The sequence below is a fragment of the Colletotrichum costaricense genome (genome assembly GCF_030867565.1).
Source record: "Colletotrichum costaricense strain IMI 309622 chromosome Unknown Scaffold_8.1, whole genome shotgun sequence".
NCBI classification, from domain to species: Eukaryota; Fungi; Ascomycota; class Sordariomycetes; order Glomerellales; family Glomerellaceae; genus Colletotrichum; species Colletotrichum costaricense.
The window spans coordinates 1213598-1240103 of record NW_026848237.1 but is presented as its reverse complement, the minus strand read 5'-3'; the positions used below and the strand labels follow the sequence as shown (position 1 = coordinate 1240103).

The following is a 26506-nucleotide window of genomic DNA, read 5'->3' as shown; positions in this document are numbered from 1 at the left end:
GCTCCCTCAACATTCCATTCAAGGAATCCCTTCCGCTCTGGATTGAGAGCTTCGCGCCGGGTACCGCGGTCCCGAAAACTTGACAACAACTCCCAACAGCCTGCTGCAATTGCAAAGGGTAACTCACACAGCCTCGAGTACATAATCATCACCGCCTCAATGCAACAATAGCCTCGTCGTCCGCACAGAGACCGACACGAACCGGACCGCAAGCAACGCCTTGCAGTCTTTCGACCACTACCACAGCCTTGATTTGATCAGTCGCTCTCTGGCCGCCGTCGAACTGGATTCACGAGCCCCCATACCAACATCATACCTCCATCAGACATCTTCATCATGTCCGCTTTGCCACCCGACCCGTACAAAATTTTAGGCGTTTCCAAAGATGCACAACTCGCAGAAATCCGAAGTGCTCACCGAAAGCTCGTCCTCAAATGCCACCCTGACAAGGTGCAGGACCCGACGCTCAAGGCCCAAAAGCAAGATGAGTTTCAAAAGGTTCAGCAGGCCTACGAGATTCTGAGCGACGAAAACGAGCGAGGCAAGTACGATGACAATGTCAAATTAGCTGAGCTCCGCAAGGAGATGGCCAAGGGCATGTCCGCCAACACCTCGGCTCCCAGAGCGCCCGCCGCCAGATCCTACGAGGTCCGCACCGCCGAGCCCCGACCGGATACCTACAAGACGACGTACCGTGCCTCCCCCGGCGGCAAGCCCATGTACTCTACCGGATACAATTCTCGATCTTGGGACGAAGAAATTCACAGCAGATCAAATTCCATCTTCGAAGAGCCTAGGGCTCGCCGGGCCGCAAGTTACGAGAAAAGCTACGAGAAGCCGTCCCGCCAAGACGAAGAAAGAGATCGAGAGCGGGAACGGGAACGGAGACGTAAGGAAGACAGGGACAGAGAACGCGAGGAGCTCGCCCGTGCCGCAGACCGCAAAGAAAGGGAACGCGAGAGGGAACGTGAAAGAGAACGCGACAAAGAGCGAGAACGCCAAGAACGCAAGGCGTACGAAAAGCAGCTCAAGAGGGCCGCCGAAAAGGCCGCGGCCGACAAGGAAGAGCGTCGTCAAGAACGTAAGCGTCAAGAGAAGGCCGAGAAGGAGAGAGAAAAGGACCGTAAACGCGAGGCCGAAGAGAAATCGCGTAGACACAAGCCTGCCTACATCGAAGACGATGAGTCCAACTATTTCGCCAAGTCTGACAAGAAGAAGTCAAGTAGCACCAAGGAGAAGGAGAAGGACAAGCGATCTCGCTCGATCCCGCCTGGAGGCGCCCCTCTCCGTGAAGAGCCGCCTGTGCCTCCGGTGCCTACTATCCAGGCCGATGCCAAAGTTTCCAAATATGCCGACACCATGCTGTACGCAGCGTCATACATGGATCAGTCACGTAAGGCAGTTCACCCGGGTCTGAGCCGTGCCCAGACTTCGTACGAGCCTCGACATGTGCCTGCCGCGGTTCCGACGCCGCCCGCTGCGATTCCTTTCGCTCCTCCTCCCATCCCTACTGTCGAGGAGGACACCAGTCGCAGATCAAAGTCGAGACGCTCCTCTGAGACCAAGACACGGGACAAGTCAAGTCATAAGAAATCATCTCCCACAAAGGAGGCACCCGTTCCGCCATCGCCCAACGTTGTCGATGCCTCTCCTAGCACTCGCCACATGGCTCAGTTCGCTTCCGCGACATCTTCGCCTGCGTCTACCTCACCGCCTAAGCACTTAGGTAGAGCGGCCACCTTCAACGATGGGTACAACCGTCCTCCTCCTGGTCCTGTTAGGGCTCAAACATTTTCTCATGTGCCTGCTGAGTCTGCCGACGTCCGAGGCCGTGGTCGCTCAAGGCTGCAGCCGCAGCAGATTTTGAGCGAGGACTCTGATGATTCGGAGGAAGACCAACGTCATCAACAAAGGAGTCATCGACACAGAACGCACTCTCCCGAGGCGATACCGTATGAGACTGGACAGCGCACTCGATACACCGTCAATGCTGGAAGAGCAGTCCCAGTCGCTGCTGAGGCTGCATATGCTTCAGCCTATCGCGACGACTCTCCTCCGAGGAAGGTAAAGCATGACTACTACAGTGTCCGCCCTTCCATGCCGTCTCGCGAGGCAAGCTACCAGAGCTCCAACCCGTATTTTTCCAAGGTGAAGACGGCGAGATATGATGACGTTCAGTACAGCAACATTCCGCATCGTTACCGCCACGATGAGTATGCAGGCTACGCTTAGTATCAAACGAATGGCGCAGCTCATTAACGTCTCGATCTCACAATGGTCATCCCGCCGTCTTCGCAATGAGAGATACTTCGCTCTGCTGGAACGCGTCGATGTTAATCCTCCTTACGTCCTGATTCGCGCGGCTGATTTTCATTTTCTATATTTTTTGTTAGCTTTCATGTTTTCATTTCCAGTTCTTTTTCTTTGGTTCGTGCTGGTATGAAGGGGACGATATGAAAGAAAACCATACAGTAACGAGTACCGATCTGTCTTATTGATATCAATCTGGGAGGGCTGCGATTGACGAGCCCGAAATGGCGCTGAGGGCATTTGAGGGACTGAGGCCGCTTGAGACGGCTATTGATTGGCATTTATGGAGCGAGACGTGCTGGGCAGTGGTGGTTGCCTCGGATGACGGGGTCTGGTCAAAGTGGCGATCAGGTGGGGATAAAGGAAGCTTCTCGAGTTTGGTCAGGTGCCTTGTGATGAGGCGGCCACGAATAACGAAGCCTTGCCATCTCCGACCTTCCACATGACCAGGCTGAGCCCCGTTTCAGCTCCAGGCAGCCGGCCCCGTCCATGCAACGGGGACATTTGGAACGTCCTGGGTTTCTCACAGAAGTTGTTGTACGCTGGAGTCTGACGATACACACATACATGCATTGGGATGGCGACATATATTTTACACATTTACTGGCTATTTTTCCAGATCTCTAACGAACTCAAGACATATTTTCTCATCCTTGTCAAATCGCTGTTTTCTGGTCATTCGCTACAAGGAGTTTGAAAGCGGAGGGGATATACCACACTCATTTTGTGCACGAGTCGAGGGAGGAGAGACACAATGGAAAGAGGAAGAACATATGAAAGAGGAGGAGTTATTATACCATCATGGTAGGCGTGTGCCTGTTGAGGCAAGGATGATCATCATGAAGGGAATGTCCTGGGATCAAGGGGGGGCGGCTATAGTTAGATTCTCTGTCGAATGGATATGCATTCTTGACACGTCTATCTGCCTGACTCTCGATTCGGTGATGTTCTTTGACGAGATCGAATGATGTTTAAGAGAAAATGCAAGTGCAATAGTACGAGGCTGGATCACGGTGGCCTGGACTTGGGTGTTCTAGACCTAGATGACGCGCGCAGTCGAGTGATTACGACTTTCGTTGGTGGGTGTTCTTGGGAGAGATTATGGAACGAGAATAAGAAGTGTGGGGATGTGTTTTTCCATTTGTTATATTGCGGCTGAGATTACTTCTTGGCCTTGGAGATTTCGGTGAGTGCAAGGTGTTACGCAGATATTGATTGATCAGACTGTCCACGGGGCCTAAGGTGGCTTGGTTGGGAGGTTGAAACGTTGTAAGTGGACCACTGTTGCTTGAAGCTTGGCTGGCCCTTAGTAATACGGGTATAGAAGGAGGTGATGGGGCTTCATGTTTGAAGTTTTACGATAGAGACAGCCCCGTGGGAAAAGGAGGTTGGACAGATTCAATGGCCTTGGAGCTCGGTTGGAAGAAGAGCTCCTCTTTGTCGAGGCCCAGGAGATTCCCGTGGAACGCTCTGCAGTCGCAAGATACATGCGGTCATTGGAACTCGTCGGCCGCCTGTTTCTGAGGAGTATTTTGCAACGTTTATACAGCTAAGGCAGAGGAGATTAGGTATGGCTGGTTAGTGGTGGAATGTTGTCTCTCTGATATAAAGTAAATCGAGTCCACAGGAACTGGATTTCCATCGGTCTCTCGTACAGCAGCCTACGATTTCCTCACAACGGGCCCTACTTCGCAGACCACCGAGCTCTATCAGCGATGATTAAGGAACATCAGTGATAGAGACTTGGGAGATAATAGTCCTATTTAATATCCTTACAAAAGACGACGAAGCGATACGTAGAGAGTCTACTCCCGGCTTCCTAACGTGGAAGCTGTCCTAGCGCCAGTAAGAACCTACCTTAGTTGCGACACTGTCTCTAAAGACGATGAGTCTCCCATGGTTGACAATATGAAAACGTGGCATGTTGGCCAATGAAAGTCATGAACACCGGACACGGCGGGCATGAAGTAATCTAGGACTCGCGCTGCGACTAGGAGTTTAGCGTCTGGTGCCAGTTCTGGTACGTATTGCCTAGGTTGAGAGGTGGCAACGCTGTGGCAGTCAACTAGTTCCATTCTTCAATAGTTCAGAAGCGTTCGTGGTCCATTGAATGGTGTATATGTCGATCCATGGCCTCGTTATATTGCTGGCAGTCTTGAGACTATCCATTTAGACTAGCAGAGCTTGAAACTTAAGGAGTGTATAATAAGTGACCTTGGAGATTAACTGTCGTGAGCGGACAGTCACAGAGTTATGGAATGCCAAGTTGTCAACTTAAGATCAAGAGAGCGCCAAGTGAGAGGAGACACCTTCTTTGTCAACAATCGCATGACTTGACAACTCATGAGATTTGGAACTATGCCAACACATCATATATAAAGACGCGTTCTCTGAACTATTGGAGAAGACGGGCCAACAGTCATCGGCCGCCCTCGTGGTTCTATGCTGCGTTAATATCGTGGGCGAAATACCACGGGCATCATGCCAAGTTAGGAAAGGCAAGTTACATATTTCTTATACGCCGTCTGCATAGTGTCCCAATACGATCATGGTCTTGAGTTTGTCGTGTCTGTCGAAGTACTGGGTAAGGGACTTCTTTGAGTCTTTGCTTGATCCCCCGGAGGGTAGGTCGTATGATGTTGTCTCGACTACGAGCGTCAGGTGTTCCAGTCTTGGGAACCAGGACTGCAGGTCCTGTACATATGTGATGTTAATAATCTCTACCAGAGGTCAATAATATAATAAGTAATATTAATAGTCGCGACTAAGAAACTTCTAATCGTAATCTCTCTCTTGTTTTCATTTCTCGGCGGCTTGCTTGTATTCAGTGGGGAATATGTACTAGGAAAGGGTAGGTCTAGTTGGATGTTAGTTGATATGGTTGCTCTTATTTACGCCCGAATGCTTTATACAATTTCTAAGGCAGAATAGGATAGGACTCGCGCGGTTTCGAGTGGGAACGGACCCTCCCAGTGCCGGAACCACTTGAACGACGGATCCAATGTTGTCCTGTCTGGGTTTTCGAACAGTTCCCTGCGTACTTAATCACAAGAGCAATTTTATACTTGCTCCCCAGCCATGTGCACCATGATGCTTACGCCCCATCTATGACCCAAACAAGGCGCAGCTCGAGTTCAACTTTCCGTGACACAATTGTTCTTCTAGGTTTCTTGTATGTACTCAGAAAATGCTTGGTCGGTCAGCGATCGAGAACAAGAGCTGATGCCGAACACGCGGCGTGTGTTGCGCAGAGTGAGTGGCAAGGGCAAAATATCGAAGACAGACAGAACCTATAGCCATTTGCTTGTAACTTTGTTTTGCTACATTTCATCCGTTGGTGTCAACATCGCAGCAGAGGATTCAAGTAAGATTTGTCCTCGATCGTACGTGGTTCATTTGAATGATTTACATAGGTAGTTCAATACATCCTTACCGAGTTTGTCAGACGGCCACTTAAAACTCTTGATATGTACGGGGTCCAACCTACACAAAAAATTAAGACAACGAATATACAGGAAGCCTCGCGCTCATCCTCGGCTTTTGTAAGAACTCCAGTGATGCAACCCTTCCAGGCCTTGCCGCCTTGCTTATGGTTTGACGGCATCTGGCGTAAAGCAGACAGGTGTACAGACGTACCTCGGTGAAACCCTTCATTAGACCTTCCGTCTTATTCTCAGGCCATGTGTAATGGGTCGAAACTCGGGAGGTGATGGCAAATGCAACATGAGAGGAAACGTTTCATTCCTCGTCCCCTTCTTCCTCATCATCATCTTCTTCATTTTGGACTCCGGCAGAGGTATCCCGCGCCTTTGCCCGCCGTATACTTGCCTGGATATTCCTCACATCGCTCTCCCTCACCAACGCCCCCGTTTCCTCAGAGATCTTCTCCGCAATCACGCGCGCCGTCAACTTCCCCGTCGGCAGGTCCCCCCTCGACAACGCATCCACCCGGTTCCGGATCCCCTGCACGCCGCCCTCGGCCGCCTCCCAGCTCAGCTGGCGAAAGGACCGGCTCGTGGCAAAGGACTCGGTCAGCGGCGGGTGGTTGTGCTCCATGTTGTGCGGGATGCAGACCCAGCAGTCAGTCTGCAGGGTCAGGTGCGCGCGCCACATGCAACCCGTCTTGTTGGACTTTGTGTTGCGGATCATGGCGACGGAGGCTTTGGGGCGGCCGCCGCGATCGCAGCTCAGGTCTTGGCGGTAGATTTCTTTGGTGCCTGCTGAGCGCTTGGAGCGGGTTTTGATGACGCCGTAGCCCTCTTTGCGTTGGAATTCGCGGACTTTGGCGACGAGGCCGTCGAGGGTGGAGTCTGTGATGTACATTCGTTCGGTCGGTGAGCTGGTGATAGTGTTGGTCGGTGATGTAGAGAGTGTTTGAGTGAGGAGACGGGGGGTAATCGGTTGTTGATGGTTTGGGAGTAAGTAGGGGGGCAAGTAAGGGGATGGAGCGACGCGCTGCGCACCATTTAGCATGCTACACGGCCATTCGGAGCTTGGGTAAAGTTTAAGCGGTGGCCGAATAGGGGATAGAGGGTGCCGGATATGGATCATCCTTCGTCCGTAATGTACTTGGATAATACAGTAGCTGTGTCCTATTGAAATGAGACGCAAGCATCAAGTTGCCAGTCGATCTATCACTATAAACAATTGAGACTCTAAACCTTTCTCAACTCAGATATGGATCTTGCCCGAAGTTTTAGAAAGATGAGGTGTGTAACGCGCCAGTGCTGGCAGTTTCCCTTTATCCATGTTTCCCTCGGAAGCTGATTTCCTCCACTAGTCAGGGATTTGCAACAGGTTGCTTGCAATTTAACAGCACACAGTGAAATTAGTATCGAGAAATCCTTCTCTCGGCATGGCTAGATAGTACGGTATTGTTTGGGTTACGCCAACTACCACTTCGAATCTAAGGTACCTTCGTTGACGACACTGTTAGCCCGACATTGACTGGATCCAAAACGTCAAGTGTGTATAAGCCCGGTTACTCCAAGTCAGAGATACGCCACATAAACAGAGTTATTTGAGACCTGAATAACAGTCAGATACTCCAAAAGGCTAGGTATTGGGAGCGTATCTTATGTGGCAATGGTTCATAAGTGAGCCTCGGCTTATATGGTTCAAGCTAGCCGCAGGCTGTATCGCTTGGCAGTGTAACGATGTCTTCTTCTTGGGAGGAGGCTCTCGCGGTTAGCCTTATCACGTGTATCTTGGCTGTCTTAGTTTAATCATCAATAGAAGAGACATATTCTCTTCTAATACTCTTGAAGCAAGGATCCGTCCTTGTCATCTTTGCGTTGTTATGCACCCCAGCTCGCAACATTACACAAGCTCCTCCAGAATCCCCATGAGTCTGAACTCGCACGCACGCAAGGCTATACTATCCGGAAAAGACCTTCGAAACTTACCCCAAATCACAATTATTCAACGAACGCAACCGAAGTATGCTTAGCATTCTTCCGTCTAGCCTCTCCGAGGAAGAGACGCCTTGCCTCACAGTGCCTGACGAAAGCCGGGGACCATGCGACTTATGTTCGTCCATATCACGCTCTACAGACAATGAGGAGATATCTTCGACCACCCACACTGAACCCACGAGTACTACCGGCATGGGTGCTGAAGATAAGCACGGGTGCTGGTCCGAAGAAGCGAAAACCTGGCGTCCTACATGGCTTCAGCCCGCGGTGTTACTGGCATTCTTTGCCTTCTTCCTCTTTTCTACCATCACACTTCCGGCCATGTTTTGTGTATCTCTGCGAAACAATGGACTCGTGGAAACACGAGAGAGTCTCGTTTACCTATGGCGTTTTGGCCCAACAGCTGGTAAGGCTACGTAACCCTCCCAAAGAAGCCGAAGGGTACCAACTTAAGTCCATTGCTGATTTTCGTTCTAAACAGTGCTTACGCTCATATCCATTGGCTGGTCAAGGGTAGAAACGCAAACGCTGAGGTACATGCCATGGATTGCCTTCAGTCACGAAAGTTTGTCGACTAAAAATTTTGACAATGACAAACTCGATTATACCGCAATGCTTCCGCCGAAAGTTTGGATGGAGTCCTGGAGAAGGAAACACTATCTTGTTTTTCTTGTCGCCATTATTTCAATTGCCCTCAAGATTCAGATCGTTCTTGCTCCCGGTCTGTACAGCGTCCAAACCATCGAAGCGGGTACTCCAGTCGATATCGAAATTCTCGACTCATTCAACACCACTGTGCCGCCGTGGCGAATGCAAGATACTAGCCCATATTATATTGCGCAAGCCATCAGTAACTTCGACATGGGATATCCCTTTGGAGTCAATGAACGGATATCCTATCAGACATTCAAAAGCAAAAGTGGCTCTAGAGGCACAGTTGATGCACCTATCGGAGCTACCGTGGCTGGTCTTTCAACGGAAACGCAGTGTCTAAAGCTAGAAAACTATTCCTACTCAGAAATTACACATGATGTCAACAAATTCTCTCTGTATTCTGTTCGAGACCTGGAGCTACATTTCAATAGCTGCGAGGAGCCACTATCGATACCTGGATTCCAGGAAGAGACCATATATTACGGCGACACTACTGGAAACTTTTCTCATTGGGGAAGCCATTCTGCTTTGATCAAACCAACATCATGTGCAGGACTATCTCATGAATTTAAATACTCTTTATATTATGCGGCTCGCTTTGAAAGACCCACCATCAATTCTTCGTCGTTGGACTTTGATCTTGCAGCAGTCCTTTGCTCTTCTGGCTTGTGGGTCTCAAGAGTCAAGGTCACCGACAACGGTACGATGCCGCTAGTTGAAGTATTACCGGACGAGAACAGATACCCAATCACCGCAAACCTTTGGGATCTTATCGGTAATTCCGTACCTTTTGGTAGTTGGAACCAATCGAACATCAATCGGGTGTCGGGTCCAGTTGACACTGCCTATAGCTTTCTCGGCAACTCGTCAAGAATGGGCGTAGACTCATCGGGCGCTTCTCTATACACAAATGAGGTGCTTTACCGATCAGTCATGGATATGTCTCGTATTCTTGGCCCATGGATCGGACACTATCGTCTTCGGCACAGCGATGGCGAATATCTCAATGCAACCGGGGCCGTATTCAGAAAGGTGACCAAGCTGATGGTCAACAAGTGGACTTGCTTATCCATGACGACGATTTTTGGACTGGCAATGCTCATGGTGGCTCTTGTACTTCTCTTCTTCGAAAACATGACTATGATTTGGTACCGAGATCTTCTCACAGTCATTGGAAACATGATTTTTCTCCAACATCAAAGAAGATCATCGGACGGAGGATCAAAAGATAGCCCTGGACTCAAAGACAAAGCGATCGAATGGGGCAACTGCGACTTTACACCACTTGTGTTGAAAGTTTGGGCACGGGCATCCATAATTTCTCTCATCGTTGTCGTCACAACGGGCCTCTCTTATTCTCTGAAGACATCGATGGAGTACCAGGGAATCGCAACAGTGAGTGAAGAGGCGAATCATGCGTATCTGTTGTGGACTTCTGTCCCGACACTTTTGATGCTCAGCATTGCATTATATATCAACTCTTTCGACTCTACATACCGAGGTCTGGCCATACTATCCGCTCTTGCTATCAAATCATGTAGGGTCACAGCAATGGATATGTCGTTCTCGAATATGTTAGGGCTACAAGTACTCTACCACTCACTTCGAGCACATATTGGAACTGTCACCGTAACGCAGTTCTTAGCCATTATCTGTGGTCTACTAACAACTCTGGCTTCGGTTGTTTTTACCGTCAAGACAATCCCAGAGACGAGCACGATCTCGTTACAACAGAAGACCTGGTTTGGGTCTGGAGAGATGAGGAACGCTACAGAACTCAGCCGCAAGAGGCAGACTCTACGCAGCCTGGTTCTTCGTCAGGGTGACGGACTTCTCACATACCCCAAAAACACGTACGATACTCTTGTCTTTCCAACATTTGGCACCAGCGATGGATTAGACCCTTCGCAGAATATTTCAATCAAGGTCAACATGTCAGTTGCGATGCTGAAGCCCAACTGCTGGATAGTGCCTCCAGATGTTTATAACCTGACAAAACTGGAACGGATCGACGACTCCGACGGTTACTTCACAGTTCAGCCCCAGATCACCGAAAGCTTCAATTGCCCTAATGGGAGTCAAGCTCAACTCTCCCAAACCATCGCTTTCGTCCTTGGCGAAAGAAAGTCCGACTACGTATACTTAGCAACAGGATTAGACTCTCCAGAGGACCTACGCATCGTGAATAGGTCTTGCGGCTTGAGTCTCCGCGATACCGATATCATCCCGGCTTCAACCAAATTCATGACCTACGCCCTGGGAAAATATTCCCAAGAACAAGAAAAATTCTTACATCTCTCTATCACAAGATGTCAGTATTCCTGGGTTGAGTTGCCCACCGAAGTCAATTTCACCTTTCGCCATGGGGAGTTTGTCTTGAATCCAGGGGATTTACCACGACCGGATGAGTCTCGAGCTCAGCCCTGGGGCATGCCTTTCAACATACCAGACATCCATGATGCACTCCCAGAAGTAACAGCGAGTGACGCTTACGCAGGGTACTTCGACTCCTGGTTTAGAATACTGTCTGCCCCATTTGGCCGATTTTCTTTGGATGCATTCGGGGACCCAAATTTCGAAGAAGAAATCCTTAAAGACATACACCACCTATACGGGTTCCTTGCGGCTCAAATAGTAAACTTCGAGAATCGCATTGACATCACCCAGAATTCGAAAGACAGCCCTCCGCCAACCCCTTTCAATCTGACTGCCAACGTTATCAACCTCAGTCGTCGCCGCCTTGTCCAGGATCCGATAGTGACCTACGTAATCATAGGGATCTTGACTTTGACGGCACTTCTGAGTCTATTGATGTTGATCACTGATTCGCTCGGCACGGCCTCGTCGAAATCGCAAATATTCAGCATGAGAATCGAGGGCCTTGCACCAGATGGATACAACAGCATAGCCGCAATGACCGCCCTCCTCAGAGACTCAAACGCAATGGACCACCTCCCCGAAGGCGCCGAGCACATGTCCAAGAAGGAACTCCACGAAAAGCTCTCCGGTCTCCGGTTCCGAATGGGTTGGTTCTGGCGCGAGAGTACACAGACGCGGCACTATACCATTGGCGTCTTGGATGATGAGAACTTTGAGTTCCTGGGAAACAAGGATGACATTGCGAGGGAGGATGCGTTGTTGAGGTATCCTCCTGAATGAGGGCGGTGATTTGGCGTGTGTAGACGATGGAGATTGTTGGACAGGTCGTGTGTTTGGTAAAGCCGATGGAGGGGCTTTTGGAAGGACGCCCCAAGACTGTGGGGTGCTCTGGTATGGGATCAGATTGAAACGCTGCTTGGAAGGTCTTTTTTTGCAATTTAATAAGTGGATGGTGAATTTCTACTACGGCAGAAGGGAGGGCAGGCCCCTACGAACGGACAATCAGATTGATAGCTTCAAGACAATGTATCACCAGCTTTGCCATTTTGTTGATTTCCAATGCGTTGAAAGCTTGGCTGGTACATTTGCAATACCGGGTATAGTGTAATCTTTGCCAGTTGGGCATGTAAATAAGGGGGTATAAGACCTATCTAGAAGAACGCCAGGGAAATGATTGTGTGTCTGTCTTGGGGGACGCCGCCCCGCGAATGATCCAGAATAATGATACAGAGTTGCCTTAATAATAATAGTACAATGAGTTTCAGTCAAGCTCATCTAAACCGTCTTTTCGGCAATGCGACATTTGGGAGATGAAGAGGTTATGCGTGACTCAAATGAAAGATGCGGCGCAGATTGCTTTATCGAGGTCCTAGACCAAGACGTAGAGAGCACAAATCTGCCAATCATTAGCTATCGCTCCATGTCGAAAGGAAGCCGGACGACTTACCATGCTCAGGCCCATGACCATGGAACACCAAAAGCACACGTTGTTTAGCGTCTCCTTGCCGCGAACCCACTTTGTGCGCTGCAACACGACGATGGGCAGCTGCAGCATTTGACAGATGAAGCCGTAGCCGCGAAGCTTCTTGGTGATGCAGGCCATGACGATCTCGTGACCTATGGCGGAGATCAAGAAGGTAATGACGGTGGCCGGAAGGCGACCGACGTACGGACGACTGGCGCTGTACACGTGACGACGCAGAAAGCTGTAGACGGGGATGTTCCACTCGCGAGAAAACTCCATCCAGTCGGTCGAGTTCCACCAGTCGGAGTAGAAGTGGCGATCCGCAAAGTGCGTGATTTCGGCAAAGGCGCCAAGGGCGTACTCGAAGATGACAAGGAAGACAAGAAGGAAGGTCAGCATAAAAGGGAAGAGGAGCCAGGAGACGCTCTCTGCTAGGATGAGGAGGGCCTCGGAGACGGGCGGCTTCGGGACTGTACTCAAGCGGATGGAAGCGTCGCTGAGGATGGGTAGGATAAACTCCTCAGATATGACAGTGAGGAGGGAAATGCAGCCAAAGACGGCGATGATCTTGGAAATGAGGTTCTGCCAGTCGATGCGGGCTGTTCGGGGGTACTCGAGCTCGTAGCATAGCGTGGGACACAAGAGATAGTCGAAATAGTTGGACCAGGTCAGGTTGCGAGGATATGCGAGGTTTCCCATAGGCGAGGTGAGCTCCTGGGCCAGATCCTCGCGGAGCTGCTCGATCTCGTCCGAGGTCGAGTCCGTGTCTGACGTGCCTGTGGCCTCCGACTTGGCCTTGAAATCGCGTGTTTTGGGGCTGCTTACGGTACCCATCGGGTTGTCGGGTGTTGGGTACAGGTAGACAGGGTCTTTGGAGGCGGTCGAGGGGTTGTCGAGAGCGTAGAGACGCTTCTCCGTCTCGCTAAGGTGGCCATTGTAAAACGCCCAGCTGTGCGTTTTCATCAGGAGGACCATGGTGTGTAGCAACAGGAAGACCTGTGCGGTCCATGTCCAGTCGAGCACAAAGGGGATGGCAATCCAGAAAACAAGCCATACGACTTGGTAGATGCTCTGGACAGCCATGCCGCCATTCTTCCATGTCAGGGCTCCGTTGGCGGGGGCAGAGCGCCACAGGCGATGGAGGGGTAGTGACACCAGGGTGCTCGCCACCATGAGGAAGTCTGCAATGGCCAAATGCCAAATCTTGATTGTGAAGAGAGTCCAGATCTGGACTCTCATGGGGTATCCAGTATCCTTGATGTTGCGCAGCATGGTGGTGATGGCCATGATGGCGAGGCCGATCCAGAAGAGGTTGAAGAAGCCATGGAAGTCGCGGTAGTCGGAGTTGGGATCAAAGTGGGAAACGCGGCTCGCGAACTCGATCGTGGGGAAGATACGGCGTCGTTGTTCAGCACGGGCTTGCTTCTTCGCCGAGGACATGCTCTTGACGGAGGGTAGGGCATCGTGAGGGACTGGTGTCGAGCGGCCACTGTGACGACATTGACGTTAGCGCTGGTATGTGACGAAAATGGGGAGCTTGCGTGGGGAAGAAGTGTATCTACCTAGTAGTACCGCTGGTCTGGCCAGTCTCTGATAGAGGTGTCAAGCCATTCATCTCGCCGACGGAAGTATTGCTCTGTGTTCTCGTCAACTGAGAATGTTGTGGCTTCCTCGGCCTCGGACGCAGGACGTGATCGTGAGCCCCGCCGTTGGGGGAGGCAGCTGTAGATGCCATGATCTCGGGGGATTTAAGGGGAGGATGAGAGTGACGGTCTTGTTGATTGCCAGATGAGCTATCAATCTGTTGGTTCAGTTGTGTGCATTCGGTGGTGGTCGGTGGTATTCGCAGGAGCAGTCACCGCGCGGTGCGGATGGGATGTAGCTGCGAGATGCAAGCGGCGACTGTGTTCAACGGGATCGCATCCGGATCAGACGGGGCAGCGGGAAGAAGCTTAGTTTAAAGGGCGCCTCGAAGTGGGATAAGGAGGTGGTATTCAGGGTCGCAGATCAGGGGTCGCCATTTCTCGAATCTCGGGTAGTGTCCGCGTATTTGGGATGCGAATTTGGGATTTGGTACGAAGTGCGCAGCTCCGGAGACGAATGGGTAGGTTGATGGGGTGAGAGGCGACGGGGCCGCGTTTTGAAGCGATGAGCAAGGAGCTCTAGATGGTCCCACGAGTCCACGAGTGCAAGTGCCACTCCTGGTTCGCCCAGCTTCCTTGCGTAAGGTGCACTTACGGCATTCCAAGGTTGACGCGGGTGGCCGTTGGGGGCATGGGGCACCTCGGCCACTTTAAGAGGTACGTACCCACCAACACAGCTCAATGCGGCGCCGACCTGCCACTCCTGCCTCACTCTGCTCTTTCCAGACTGTTTCTCTGCAGGCAACTGCACCTCAGCCAACACTTTCCCCTAAGTGCCCGAGAGTGACATAGCACCCAGTTTCTGAGGTGAAAGTCCCTTTTCTGTCATTGTGACTTACGTCAACTCCCACGTGACGAATGGGGTCACGGGCCGAGGTGGGGCCAAGCACTGATTGACCCAATGGTAGCTCGTGATTGCCCCCATCTGGGCTCCTCCTCCAAAAATTCCCGGAGAAAGAGCTCCCCCGGGCGGATCTTGGAAGGAGGTGGAACGCCCGAGTTCCCGCCCGTCCGCTGCTTTCTTTGCGATTGCCCCACGGTTTGCTTTTCGATAGCCCTCCCCTAGATGGATGCTAACGTCACTTCATGCAGCTCTCAAAAGCCCAGACAGACAACAGACGTGGCCGAGGCCGCGAATATCGTTACATCGGCTAGCCATCCAAGATCAGTTGGCCCCGTTGGGATCTGGAGAAGCCCCGGCTCCGGTGGCCGATCGCCGGCGGGAACTGACCAGTGACTGAGGATGCTTGATTGGCATCCCGGCTTTGCAAACCGACGCCTTACGAGGCTTGGACCTGCACAGCCGAGAAGATGCAATGCAGTGTGTCTCCGCGTATATCATAACAACTCAACTTATCTCGTTGCCTTGTCGTGTCACTTCCATTCGCTCAAGAGGACGAAAGCCATTGCAGATCGCCTGTGGTGTGTCCCAAGTGTGGCTGCAGCTTACGCCACCACAGCCACCTTTTGGCACCGCCACATTCTCGACCGTTCTTATCACGGCATTCTTGCACCTCTGCTAACGTCTGCCGAGTCCAAGATCTGCCTAAGTGTGTGTCGTCTTCCGTCATTGAACTACCGCTGACAGCGTCACAGGCTAGACACGACATTTGCACTAGAAAGTAGCTTGATGAGCTAAGCATAACTTTTGCGCCTGCCGTCCTGCCAATGAAACGAACTGGCAAATGCTAGGTCTGGCTGAGCAAGGCAGTCTATTTTCACTTACAAACAGTCGTTTTGCTTGACGTTGAGTCGATGCTCTACCGTCTGCCGTTCGAAAGCTGACAAGTCTCCTTACGCCGATGTTAGCTATCTTATGTTGAATTCTACACAAACCGAGAAGAGGCCGAACCTCTTCACGGCACTAACCGGCGGGATGTGAACAAAGCGGCATATGCCCCGTCTTCTGGGCTTGGCATGTCGAAATTTTCAGCAACATCGACTCTCGAGTCTAAAAGAGCCTCAAAACGGTCTTTGACCACAAGCGTTCTACACCCAAGCCTGGAGCCGCGGAAAACCAACAAAACTGCGTCAACCGCCGAAGCCATTACTAGCAGGACTGCCAGGACAAGGAATAGACCGCGCTGATATGATACATCGGAAATGGGACGGCAACAAGACCGTTGCGGATGTCGCTACCACATTACAACGTTACGGGTACCTTGCCTTACGGAGTACGCGAACATCTCGATGGCCCCCCATTTGATGATTGGGCACCAATTTCAATTGGTTCCAAGGGTTATGACGTCCCGTCGGCCCGCCCCATCTCAGGTCAAAACTTGCACTCAGGCGATCTTTTTTGCTGCTAGAGATAAGAGTTTTATCTGTTATTGATTCAGTCTCTCTCCATCTCTTTTCAGTGCGACGCGCTCAGAGATCTTCCTTCTTTTCCCTCCCTTTTCCACAACTGTTCAAAGACGGAATGCTTCCCTGCTAGCAATAACGACGCTGGAGGCGTCGAACTTCACGAGAAGAAGTGATTATACACACATACCGAATACCCAGTCATCCAAAGGGCTGAAGTCCCCACCGCACACGCGACTCAGAACCGCACAGCACACGACCAAAAACTTACACTTTAAGCGATAAGCAACGTCAGTTGTGTTTATTCTCAACTGCCCGATGGCCGCTCCACAAATCACAACACCAACGTTAGCACCCGAAGTCATTCCGGGCACGCGACGACTCTACGATGAGAACGGCAACAATTTACCGGGCGACGCCTCGCTCCTGAAGCACGGCGACATCGTCCTTGTGCCTCAGCCCACCGAGAGCCCCAATGATCCACTGCGATGGTCACTGGCCCGCAAGATCTGGCACTCGTGCCTTGTGCTATACATTGTCGGTCTCACAGCTGCCACCTCCAATAATGCGGGTTCCGGCGCGGACGGCGTGAACGAGGAGTACGGAATCAGCTATGACGCCTTCAACACCGGCGCCGGTGTGCTGTTCATTGCGATTGGGTACTGGACCCTGCTGAGTTCGCCGTTGGTGCACTTGTACGGCCGCCGGCTGGGGTATCTGATCTCCATGGTTGTCAACATTGGTGGTCTCATCTGGTATGCTCGCATCACCAATGTTGGCGGCGTGGTTTGGTCGCAGCTGTTTGTTGGTGCTGCTGAGTCTGTCGGCGAGGCTACTGTGCAGTTGTCGCTTCTCGATATCTGGTTTGAACACCAGACTGGCAGTGTGCTTGGTATTTACACCTTTGCAACTGCCATTGGAACCTACCTTGGGTGAGTTTGTCCTCTGACTGGCGGGTATGATGCGAGGACATGTGATTGCTAAACGCAAGCAGGCCACTCATCGGCGCATACGTATCAAGCGGTCTCGGCTGGCGGTGGATCGGCTACGTGGGCACCATCATCTGCGGCATCAGTCTGATCGTCATCTACTTTGGCCTCGAAGAGACGGAATTCAACCGAGATCGCTATCTTACCGGCAACGGCGAACGCTACCCCGTAGACGACGGCAACCGAACTGCCGCCACTGTTGTGCCAGAGAAGACCTCGGCGCAGGCATCAGCCAGAAACTCCGTCAGCATTGAAAGAGACCCAACTTCGGGCCAAGACGCTTCCGTCACTGAGAAGCAGCAGACCCCGCATCTCGCTGAGACGACGACGGGCACCGACCACGGATCCATGGTCTCGACTACCGCGCGGGACCGCATGGCCTTCTCCTACTCCCGTCGCAAGACGTACTGGGACCGCATCCGCATCATCACGCCGGCGCCGAATCTCCAGGGCACAGGATTCAAGCAGTATCTCTTCCGCCTCTGGCACACCCTCCGAGTCTTTACTTTCCCGGCGGTATGGTACGCGGGCCTCCAGTGGGGTCTGCAGAACATCTGCTTGACGTTCTACCTGACGGTCCAAGAGGACTGGTGGTATGGCCCGCCGTGGAACTACTCTGCGGCTGCCGTGGGTAACATGAACCTGCCAACGCTGATTGGAAGTTTGATCGGATGTATCTACGGTGGTTACGGAAGCGATCAGTTCATGCTGTGGATGATCAAGCGGAATAAGGGCGTCATGGAGTCTGAGTTTCGGCTGTATCTGATGGCGCTCTGCACGGTGATCTTCCCGACGGGCATGTGGCTTTTCGGCATCGGGAGCGCGCGAGGCTGGGACTGGCCTCTTCCGTATGTTGGATTGGGCTTTATCGGTTTCGGGTACGGTTGTGCCGGAGACTTGAGCTTGGCGTATCTTGCCGATTCTTTCCCGTAAGTTTTGCTCTCTCAGAGTTGACGGTATGATGGGCAGAGCAGTGGCTGACAGGACAACGCAGTGAAATGGTATTGGAAGGCATGGTAGGTGTGGCCGTCATCAACAACACAATTGCCATGCTCTTCACCTTTGTGGCGAGCTACTGGCTGGACTCGGGTATGGAGAACTGCTTCATCGCCCTTGGGGTTCTCAGCTTCGTCATCATGGGTTTGAGCCTGCCGATGATTATGTTCGGCAAGAGATCGCGCCGGTGGGCCAAGGATAGATACCTGCGATTTGTTGATATCCGTGACGGCTTTTCCAAGTAAGCAAAGAGGGGGGTCCTGAAAGATGCCTTTCGATGGCATGGGAACGAGTGCCAACGGTAGCTATGGGTAGAGTTTGGCCCAGTTGTCTACGTTGACGAGGCGTTTGCTCTGTGACTGCGTGGTCAAAGATGATAGAAAGCCCTGGCGTCTTGGCTGGGCATTAGGAATTCACGTCTACAAATGATAACAGATGATGTCTCAGAGCGAATATGGACTACCGAAGACACGAAGTGAAGCAAAGTACATGCCATGATGCCAAGGGCTGATCTATCACGAATACATGGGCAGGAGCACATTGAAGGGAGCTACAGGTATATCCACTTGCCATTACTTCCTTCCTCTTTCCGCCATTCCCTTGTGGAGGCAGGGTACCTTCCCCGGAACATATGTCTCGTTGCTCCTTCCATCTCAAGAGCAATCATGGAACGCCATCGAAGGCTACCTGCCTTCTTCTCAGTTTTCACCTCAGGTTTCATTCTTTCGACGTCCTCGTCGCCATTCAGGATCCATCCATCGTCAGCCCTCCACCCTCCTGAGTCCTGACCCCTACCTTGTTGAGCTTCATCCATGATCCAACTTCAGTCTCTTTGTCAACGACACGCCGACCCCCACGCCTTGTTATCCTCGCCTCTTCCCGGCGTCCTTCCGCCTGACATGCCTGGCGTTGGTTTGCAAAGTAACCGATGTGCTGACCATTTGCACGATAACAAGACCCCAAACGCCTATCCCCGGAACTTTTGACCCTGCGCTTACCATGTGCCGCCAGACGACGTTTCGAATGCCTCTCACGGCCTCTCGTTCGTCAATAGCCACGCGTGCCACGCAATCGCGGAGCAATGAACCCAATCTGGAGTCATCGAGGCTCTCCCGGACCAATGACTGCTTGCCACTGTTGACTACAACAAGGCATATCGTTCGTCCCTAGACAACAGTCATTCTGTTTTGGTATAGAGATTTGCAGACGACGCAAGATTCTTGTCCACATCACCCAGCGTCATCAGGAGAGTAGACGATGATCTCAGCCGTAACAAAGCTTGGCTTGACCAAGCCTGAATAGCAACAGAAGAAGTTGTACTCTGCAGATCTTGATGCCTCGACCTAGGATACACCGCTGCCTCGCTGAACATCTTGACATTTCTGGGATATCAGGTAAGGTCAAGTGCTTTGCCCTGTTCTTATCTGTGTCAACTGACACCAACATCACGTTGCTCCTCTTTCGATACATTGGACTAGCAATACCATGCATTAGGCGTCTGCGTCGACTAGAAAGTATCACTAAGCTATGAGCTGACCAAGACCCCAGATCCCATGCTTCAGCTGCAGCAGATGGACAAGATCGACAATCACAATGGAATCCACATAAAGACTTCGCCTACAGCACCTTTGAGGTCCATGCAAACACGGATGCTCTCGTGGTTCGTTGGCGCGGAGTAAGCTTGGGGTTGCTTTGCATCGTGCCGTCTCGCGTCCTTCTATTGACTGCTTACACCCGCCCTGCGGCTCGGCTTACTCGTCCAAGAAAGCCTGTTCTTCTCGTACCGACCTAGACGCCAAGTTTTAGAGTTATCTCCAGGCTCGTCGCCGCTGCGAACAACCCTTCTCGAGCTAGATGAAATGCCGCATCAACTTACGTCGATATTACCGGCAATCTCGGTGAGTGAGGAGTGCACAGCAGAAAGAGACTGCCCGATCGGTTAGCATAGGTTTTGAGAACCAACAGCTACGGATACCTGACCGAAGTACCCTGTTCGACCTTCCCAAAGCAAACATGGTGGAACTTTGTAGCTCCTTATCAACCAAACGACCAGGACCCAAGTATTTGGAAAAAAGGTTCGCATTTCCAAATACCCCGACTTATCATGGCACAGCAGGTCTGTCACTCAGCAGCCTACTAGCCCGCAGTGTGAGCTGAGCTGATTCGATGACACCGAAAGATAACCCAAAAAGCTGTCTCGTCGCCTGATGGCTGCCACACCCACATCCTAACATGCGCATTCGAATCGATCCGAAGCGCGTCATCGACAGCTAAGGCAACATCTTTATTGTCCCATCCAGATACTACAACCGCGTCCCAACCTGATGTCTATGCTTGTTGAAAAAAAAAAAAACAATCGGCCTCTTCCGAGGAGTGGATGACTCCAATGGCGATCACGAACCCTCAGAGCCACTCGGCTCGCGTGCCCCGGGCCATGGACCCAGCCATCAACAATTCCAGGGTAGATCTTTGCTGGAGCACGACTTTAAGCACGACTTTGGAGTCCAGAAGTCGTGCTTTGGCTCGCGTCACTTTACATTAACATTGCCGACTCCTCGGGCCTACTTGATGGAGTGTTCTCATGTGTGGACCCGTCGGCGTCTGTTCGCCTTGCCGTCGGGACCCACGTAAAGAGGGAGCATGCCGCTTAGCGTCAGCTCTTGACGACTTTCTCTCTTATGAGCTGCCCGATGAGCGTTATGCTAAAGACCACCTCTGGCTAGCCCAGGTCCGCTGTAGTCTCAAAGCCGCAGCTCGGACAACAAACTGCTACTTAGTGCGTATTGACTGACATTTCATGTCAGATCACCTTCATTTTAGGTCAGCAAGGAGCCCGTCGCCGGCTGTTCGTGCTAGTGAGACGCACTGCAGGGATCTCCTTGGCTCCGCGGATATTGGGGTCGAAAATTCGAGAACATTAGCCGGTACCTATTATCTCTTCCTCCGTTGGAAAATGTTTTCGGCATCTCGCAACTCGCGGTTCATATCTCGGGGCTTGTCACCCACTCACCGTCCACTTACCATTTGTTACGCCGCACTTTTCTCGCTGCTTTCAGCGGATTTCCTGTGGTCTGCAAAGAGGCTGAAGACGCCTAACGCTATGCCCCATGATGGACGAGAATGAGAGCAGCCACCAAAGTCAGCCACTAGCCACGCCTCGGCTTTGACAGGACAGCACGGACGAGCCTGCGGTGCAACCGGCCGAAAGCATGTTGACCGCCGCTCGGCAGTGCCCACAGGAGCCGCCCAATGCCATGGCAATTTCCAATTAAAAGATGGCACTCGAGTCTGAATCGTGGCGTCCTTAGACAGAGATCTGCTTTGTCTTGCGGCCATTCCGCGGAAACTCGCCCCCAGTCCGTTCCTTGGCCCAGTCCCGCCGCCCGCCCCTTGAAGGTAGCTGAAATGGAAAACCTGCGATCGCGACCTTTTAACGACCAGACGGGTTAGTTTGGAGCGGCGCTGTTCGGGTGTGTCTCTGACAGTACCTTGACCATTGGCCGTGCTCACCAAATGGCTTATCGGATGGAACCAGGAGTGCCAGGTTGGCTTGGTGGAAGGCCGTTGGAACATGCAGCATGCTTCTACGGCGTTAGTCCACTGCCTGCGGCAGCTCCCCCAGCTTTTCCCTCCCAGGCCGATGGCTTGGTTGCTTGGCTAACGAGGGGAGGGCCAAAAGCGAGCAGCAAGCCGTCCATCCTCCATGATGGTTGACGGCGGACGGCGGCGCTCTTTGAATCTCATCTGCGATGTAGACCTGGGCCGAGGGAGATGTCGGAGGGCTCCCCGGTTGGAACCTGATGCTTGGTTGGTGACAGTTCGCGACGCTGTCTCTTAGTCTCTCTGGCTCTCTCACCACGGCCTTTCCGAAAAGGGGGAGGGCCTAGTTGATAGGATACCTACAGACAGGCACGATGATTGGTGGTCTGAGTCAGGACTCGGTCGCTGGCGTCTTTTAGGCCGACCAGGACGCTCTTTCACCTTCTTAATCTAGAACAGTGGTGGCACCATTGTGCCTATTCCCCGCCTCCTGGCCACCCTGGAAATTGGAATTGGTCGCCTACCCGTCGACAACTTTCGCACAGGCTCATGGTATCAATGTCGACATGTCGGGCACATTGGACGAAACCCCAGGGCTCTCCTGGGCGCGGAGGCTGGAGAGAGGCACACCCACACCCACATACACACGCAGTAGGGCGAGCGTGAGGGACAGAGGGAGTGCGCATGTACCCACAGAGTCAATCAAAGGACGAACCGCCTTGCCCCCAGCTTCGATAGCAAAGGCAGGCCCCCCATCCGCCATCGAGGGTTCCCCCCAACTCGTCTTGCTTCTCTCGGTCGAATTGGTAGCCAGCGCCCGCTCCGACCAGCAAAAGGCGTTGTGAATGGTTCCCCATTCGTTTAGCAGACGCCCGGACTGCCAGACCGTCTGAACAGCCATTGGCTATGTAACGCTTCTTTACCCCCTCCCTTCGCGCAGCTCCACGGACCTAGCTACGGTTCTGGCTGCTGGGAGGCCCTCTTATCACTGAAAAAGAGAGACCCGAAGGGACGGGATACGGGCTTGTTCTACCCATGTGCCACGCTCGCTTTCCTTGTTGAGGAAATTACGCGAAGGAACTTTTGCCTGCAGCTTTCACCACACGGAGGAACTTGGCGACCGCCGACCAATGCCAGTTCAACACCGGAAAGTGGTCTTCGTCTTTCTCGACCAAGAGAGAGAGAGTGCGAAAGAGACAGACAGGCCGCGAAGGAAAAGAGAGAGAGAGACTGGGAGAAAGAGAGGAAGCGGGAGCCCTACCACTCACTTTACCATTACCAGCCCAAATTGAACGGACGAACTGGCCTGGAGCAACGGCTCCCCCGTCCATTGTCCCCCCCATCTCACCCCCATATCTCTCTCTACTGCACAAGACAACATTGCTTGTCGTTCCGCCCGTTCAGTTCCAGCTCTGGCTTCCCGTCCTATCCTAACTCGACCTGTCTGTTCCTGACCCGTCCTGACCTCGACCTGTGTCAACTGTCGGGGGGCCCTTCAGTCAGTCTTTAATCTTTTCGAACCCTCTCGTTACCCATACTGGGCCATGACGCTTTCTCCTCTGCCGCTCTATTTTTAACTTGGCAGCCAGAGTGACCGAGACCTTCTCTTTTATGTGGCGACGATCATGGGCACTTTTGTCTGGTCTCCTCCCACGCTCTCGTCTTTCATTTGAAGGCCCAGTGGCACCCCCTCCATTTTGACGGGCAATTGATGCTTGCCACCAGGGCAGCGCGCTGGGCTTCTTGGATGAATCGCATTCGACGACGACACGAGGCACCTGTCCTACCGAGGAGCTTTGACTCGTCCCGAGTCTTGACATCTTTCTAGCCAGCGGTCCGAACCTCTGCTCCACGGGGGACGCGGGACGCGGCCGAGATGTTCAATCATTCTGGGGACAAACCACCCCGCGGTGTTCCCTCTGGATCAGAATACGGAGGCAGTCAGCATGGCCGCCTCGCCCTCAACACATCTGGTCAAGCATATTCTAGGTTCGGTGTTCCGCTCAACTTTGGCGGTCCCTCGACATGTCCACCGCCGCAGCAAGATTCCGTCCGGAGGGACTTCGACTCATCTATGGACTGGACTTCACCAGTCGCGCAGCAGAACGCGCGCTTCGACGTTGGGTCTTCGATGAACAGCGCGCCACAGCAAGACGAAGGAATGGAACTCGATGAATTCAGTCCCCCTGCCGGAGTGTCCAACTTGATTGCGCGCTTTGAGGGGATTCGCGCCGCACCACCAAGCAGTAATAGGATCATGAGCCCGGCCAGTTCAGTCGCAAGCCCATCAATAGCGAGCCCATCGTCGGCACACTTTAGCAGCATGCACGGCAGCACAGCAAACATGAGCTCTTCAGGAATGAGTAGAATCACAAGTCCAGTCGCTCACAGCCCGGCCACGCCCACTTTCTTCCGTGCTCCGGAATCATATCGTCCTCCAGTGCCCAGACATACGAAGCCAGTTTTGGATCGCGCACCCTCTAATATTCCCATGTTCACGCCGGACTCACGATTTGGAGATGTAAACAGTCGCATGGCTATTGCTGCTGGTCCATCGAACCCCGCGCCTCCTCCTCAGGTGCATCACCATCAGCCTCAGCAGTATCAACCGCAGCAGCAGCAACATCAACCACAGCAACATCAGCACCAACACCAACACCAACACCAACAACAGGCACAGCAACAACAGCAACAGGCACAGCAGCAGCAACAACAAACCGCCGACTTCAGTCAGCTAGATCCTTTCCTCAATACGTCAAACAAGGGGTTTCAGTCACAAGCCAACGCCTTCAATTTTCCGACGACGAATGACTTCAACAATACGACGACTAAGCACTTTGCAACCCAAGCAAGCAACTTTAGTCCCCAACCAAACACGTTCAGCGCAGTCTCTAAACCCTTCGCTTCCCAATCTAATGCCTTCAATCAGTCGGCAACAACCTTCAGTGCTGCCAACGCTTTTAGCTCCCCTGCAAATGCCTTCAACTCACTACCAACCACGAATACCTTCAGCCCACCCCCGAATGCCAACGCCTTCAGTCCGCCACCTACTACCGCATTTAGTCCTGCTCCCACACCCTTCAGCCCGGCAACGTCGACGTTCAGCCCAGCACCGACACCTGCCCCGAGCCTCATGCCCGGCACCCCGGGTGTGATGCAAACGCCCTTTGGCCCTCCGCCTACGACATCATTCCCAGTACGTTTCTTCTTGGCTTGATAAAGTGTTCCATCTAACCATCGTGCAGGGTCATGCTCGAGCACCCAGTATTGCCCCCACTCCAAAGCCTGCGACAGGCAGTCGGCCATCTCGGGAGCAGGTTCCTGCCGAGGCATGGGAGTCTTTCAAGGGGACCATCAAGCATCTGTATCTGGAAGAACGCCGTCCTCTGAAAGAGGTCATGCAGATCATGGCGGATCAGTATGGCTTCCAAGCAACGTAAGTATCCATTCCAGATCCACGCCCCTTCATCGCATCTCACTGTCGTAGGCCGAAGATGTACAAGACCAGATTCTCTCAGTGGGGCTTCGTGAAAAACAACACCGAGGACGAAGTGAAGAGACTTCTTTCTATGAAGTTCCAACGCGATGCCGAGGGCAAAGTGTCCGAATTCGTTCGAAACGGTAGAGTGGTCAATCTGGGCACGTATCTCAAGAGGAAGGGAGTGACGGAGTACGATCTTGTCGACTTTGAAACGCCAGCTCAGCTCCCGTCATATGTGCGATGTCGTACCCCGACACCGCCGCCCGCTCCGGGCTATCTGCGATCACCAGACCTGCTCCGAGCGCAGGAGACGATTGTTGGGAATATGCGGAAAGCATTCTTGCATTGCCGCCAGTTCGAGGTCGAAATTGACAAGCAGGTCGGATGGACATCGATTATGTTATGGGGTGCGGGATCAAGCGACATGTTTGCTGATGCGAACAAGAAATTCGAAATGGGCGAACACGACGCGGGCGGTCATCAACTAATGAAGGCATTCAAACGACTGGAGATGGATCTCAAACAACTATCACCACAAGGCATCAAGGAACTTTTGCTGGGAATGGTGCATCGCGACGCGGGCATGATGACTGCTCTGTGCAAGTACCTGGCGGCGTATTCATCGACGAACTTTGAACGCTCGCATCCCCTACGACAGACATTTTCTACACTATACGAGGTGCAACAGAAGCATGGTCCGATCACACTATCGGAGCTTGTCTGGGGCTGCATTCCTACCATCGCCGAAGAACTTGAAGCCATCTACGGACGGCGTCACCCTTACGTAGCCAGGACGTGGATCGACTTGGCCATCTTTTACAACCACGCCAACCCCGAGAGACTCGAGAAACTGCTCTCCGAACTCCAGCCACTACGAAGGCAAATAGCAGGTCGTCACGGACAGGGCAGTGCGGAGGATCTAGCTTTGCGATATGCTGTTGTTCAGCTCATGCAAGCAGCCTGGCCCAACGCCGACAATACGAGGATGGAGGCCTTGGAACTATGGACTGCGATGAAGGATGGCGGCCTCGTCTTTCCAGTGCGAGGAGCAGAGCACAACACCTTTTGCTACCACAGCCCACTCAAGATCGATCCGTGGGAAAGACGATGCAGGGAGCGATATGACATTGGGACTCAATTTTTCCAACAACACTGCGGCATCAAGGTGCTGCCCTATTTCGAAGAGGACATGCATTACACAGAGCATGCCCCCGACTCGCATTCGGCCTTGGCAGCAGCCTTGGGCCACATGCCGCAATCCAAGTTCTCGCTCATTTAGTCGAGCGGGCAAAGTACCGCGTGGCAGATACTTTGATCGTCGTGTCAACTTC

The 26506-nt window shown here is 52.5% G+C and overlaps 7 protein-coding genes across 7 annotated transcripts; 4 read left to right on the top strand and 3 right to left on the bottom strand.

Annotated features, from left to right (window-relative positions):
* Nucleotides 1-336: 336 nt before the first annotated feature.
* Nucleotides 337-2232, top strand: CCOS01_08442 (molecular chaperone DnaJ; the record flags this gene model as incomplete). The annotated part of the gene is made up of 1 exon (XM_060456603.1): nucleotides 337-2232. The coding sequence occupies one exon, from the start codon at nucleotides 337-339 to the stop codon at nucleotides 2230-2232; it is 1896 nt and encodes a 631-aa protein (XP_060312877.1).
* A 3816-nt stretch (nucleotides 2233-6048) lies between these two features.
* CCOS01_08441 (peptidase family T4) lies at nucleotides 6049-6633 on the bottom strand (the record flags this gene model as incomplete). The annotated part of the gene is made up of 1 exon (XM_060456602.1): nucleotides 6049-6633. The coding sequence occupies one exon, from the start codon at nucleotides 6631-6633 to the stop codon at nucleotides 6049-6051; it is 585 nt and encodes a 194-aa protein (XP_060312876.1).
* A 3317-nt stretch (nucleotides 6634-9950) lies between these two features.
* CCOS01_08440 (uncharacterized protein) lies at nucleotides 9951-11537 on the top strand (the record flags this gene model as incomplete). Its single annotated transcript, XM_060456601.1, has 1 exon — nucleotides 9951-11537. The coding sequence occupies one exon, from the start codon at nucleotides 9951-9953 to the stop codon at nucleotides 11535-11537; it is 1587 nt and encodes a 528-aa protein (XP_060312875.1).
* A 589-nt stretch (nucleotides 11538-12126) lies between these two features.
* On the bottom strand, nucleotides 12127-13957 carry CCOS01_08439 (MBOAT family protein; the record flags this gene model as incomplete). The annotated part of the gene is made up of 3 exons (XM_060456600.1): nucleotides 12127-12153; nucleotides 12205-13711; nucleotides 13785-13957. The coding sequence occupies 3 exons, from the start codon at nucleotides 13955-13957 to the stop codon at nucleotides 12127-12129; spliced, it is 1707 nt and encodes a 568-aa protein (XP_060312874.1).
* Nucleotides 13958-16487: 2530 nt separating this feature from the next.
* Nucleotides 16488-18399, top strand: CCOS01_08438 (major facilitator superfamily transporter; the record flags this gene model as incomplete). The annotated part of the gene is made up of 3 exons (XM_060456599.1): nucleotides 16488-17101; nucleotides 17164-18087; nucleotides 18153-18399. The coding sequence occupies 3 exons, from the start codon at nucleotides 16488-16490 to the stop codon at nucleotides 18397-18399; spliced, it is 1785 nt and encodes a 594-aa protein (XP_060312873.1).
* Nucleotides 18400-21181: 2782 nt separating this feature from the next.
* CCOS01_08437 (uncharacterized protein) lies at nucleotides 21182-21727 on the bottom strand (the record flags this gene model as incomplete). The annotated part of the gene is made up of 1 exon (XM_060456598.1): nucleotides 21182-21727. The coding sequence occupies one exon, from the start codon at nucleotides 21725-21727 to the stop codon at nucleotides 21182-21184; it is 546 nt and encodes a 181-aa protein (XP_060312872.1).
* A 1843-nt stretch (nucleotides 21728-23570) lies between these two features.
* Nucleotides 23571-26454, top strand: CCOS01_08436 (uncharacterized protein; the record flags this gene model as incomplete). The annotated part of the gene is made up of 3 exons (XM_060456597.1): nucleotides 23571-24890; nucleotides 24940-25130; nucleotides 25182-26454. 3 exons carry the CDS (start codon nucleotides 23571-23573, stop codon nucleotides 26452-26454), a joined length of 2784 nt encoding a protein of 927 aa, XP_060312871.1.
* Nucleotides 26455-26506: the final 52 nt, after the last annotated feature.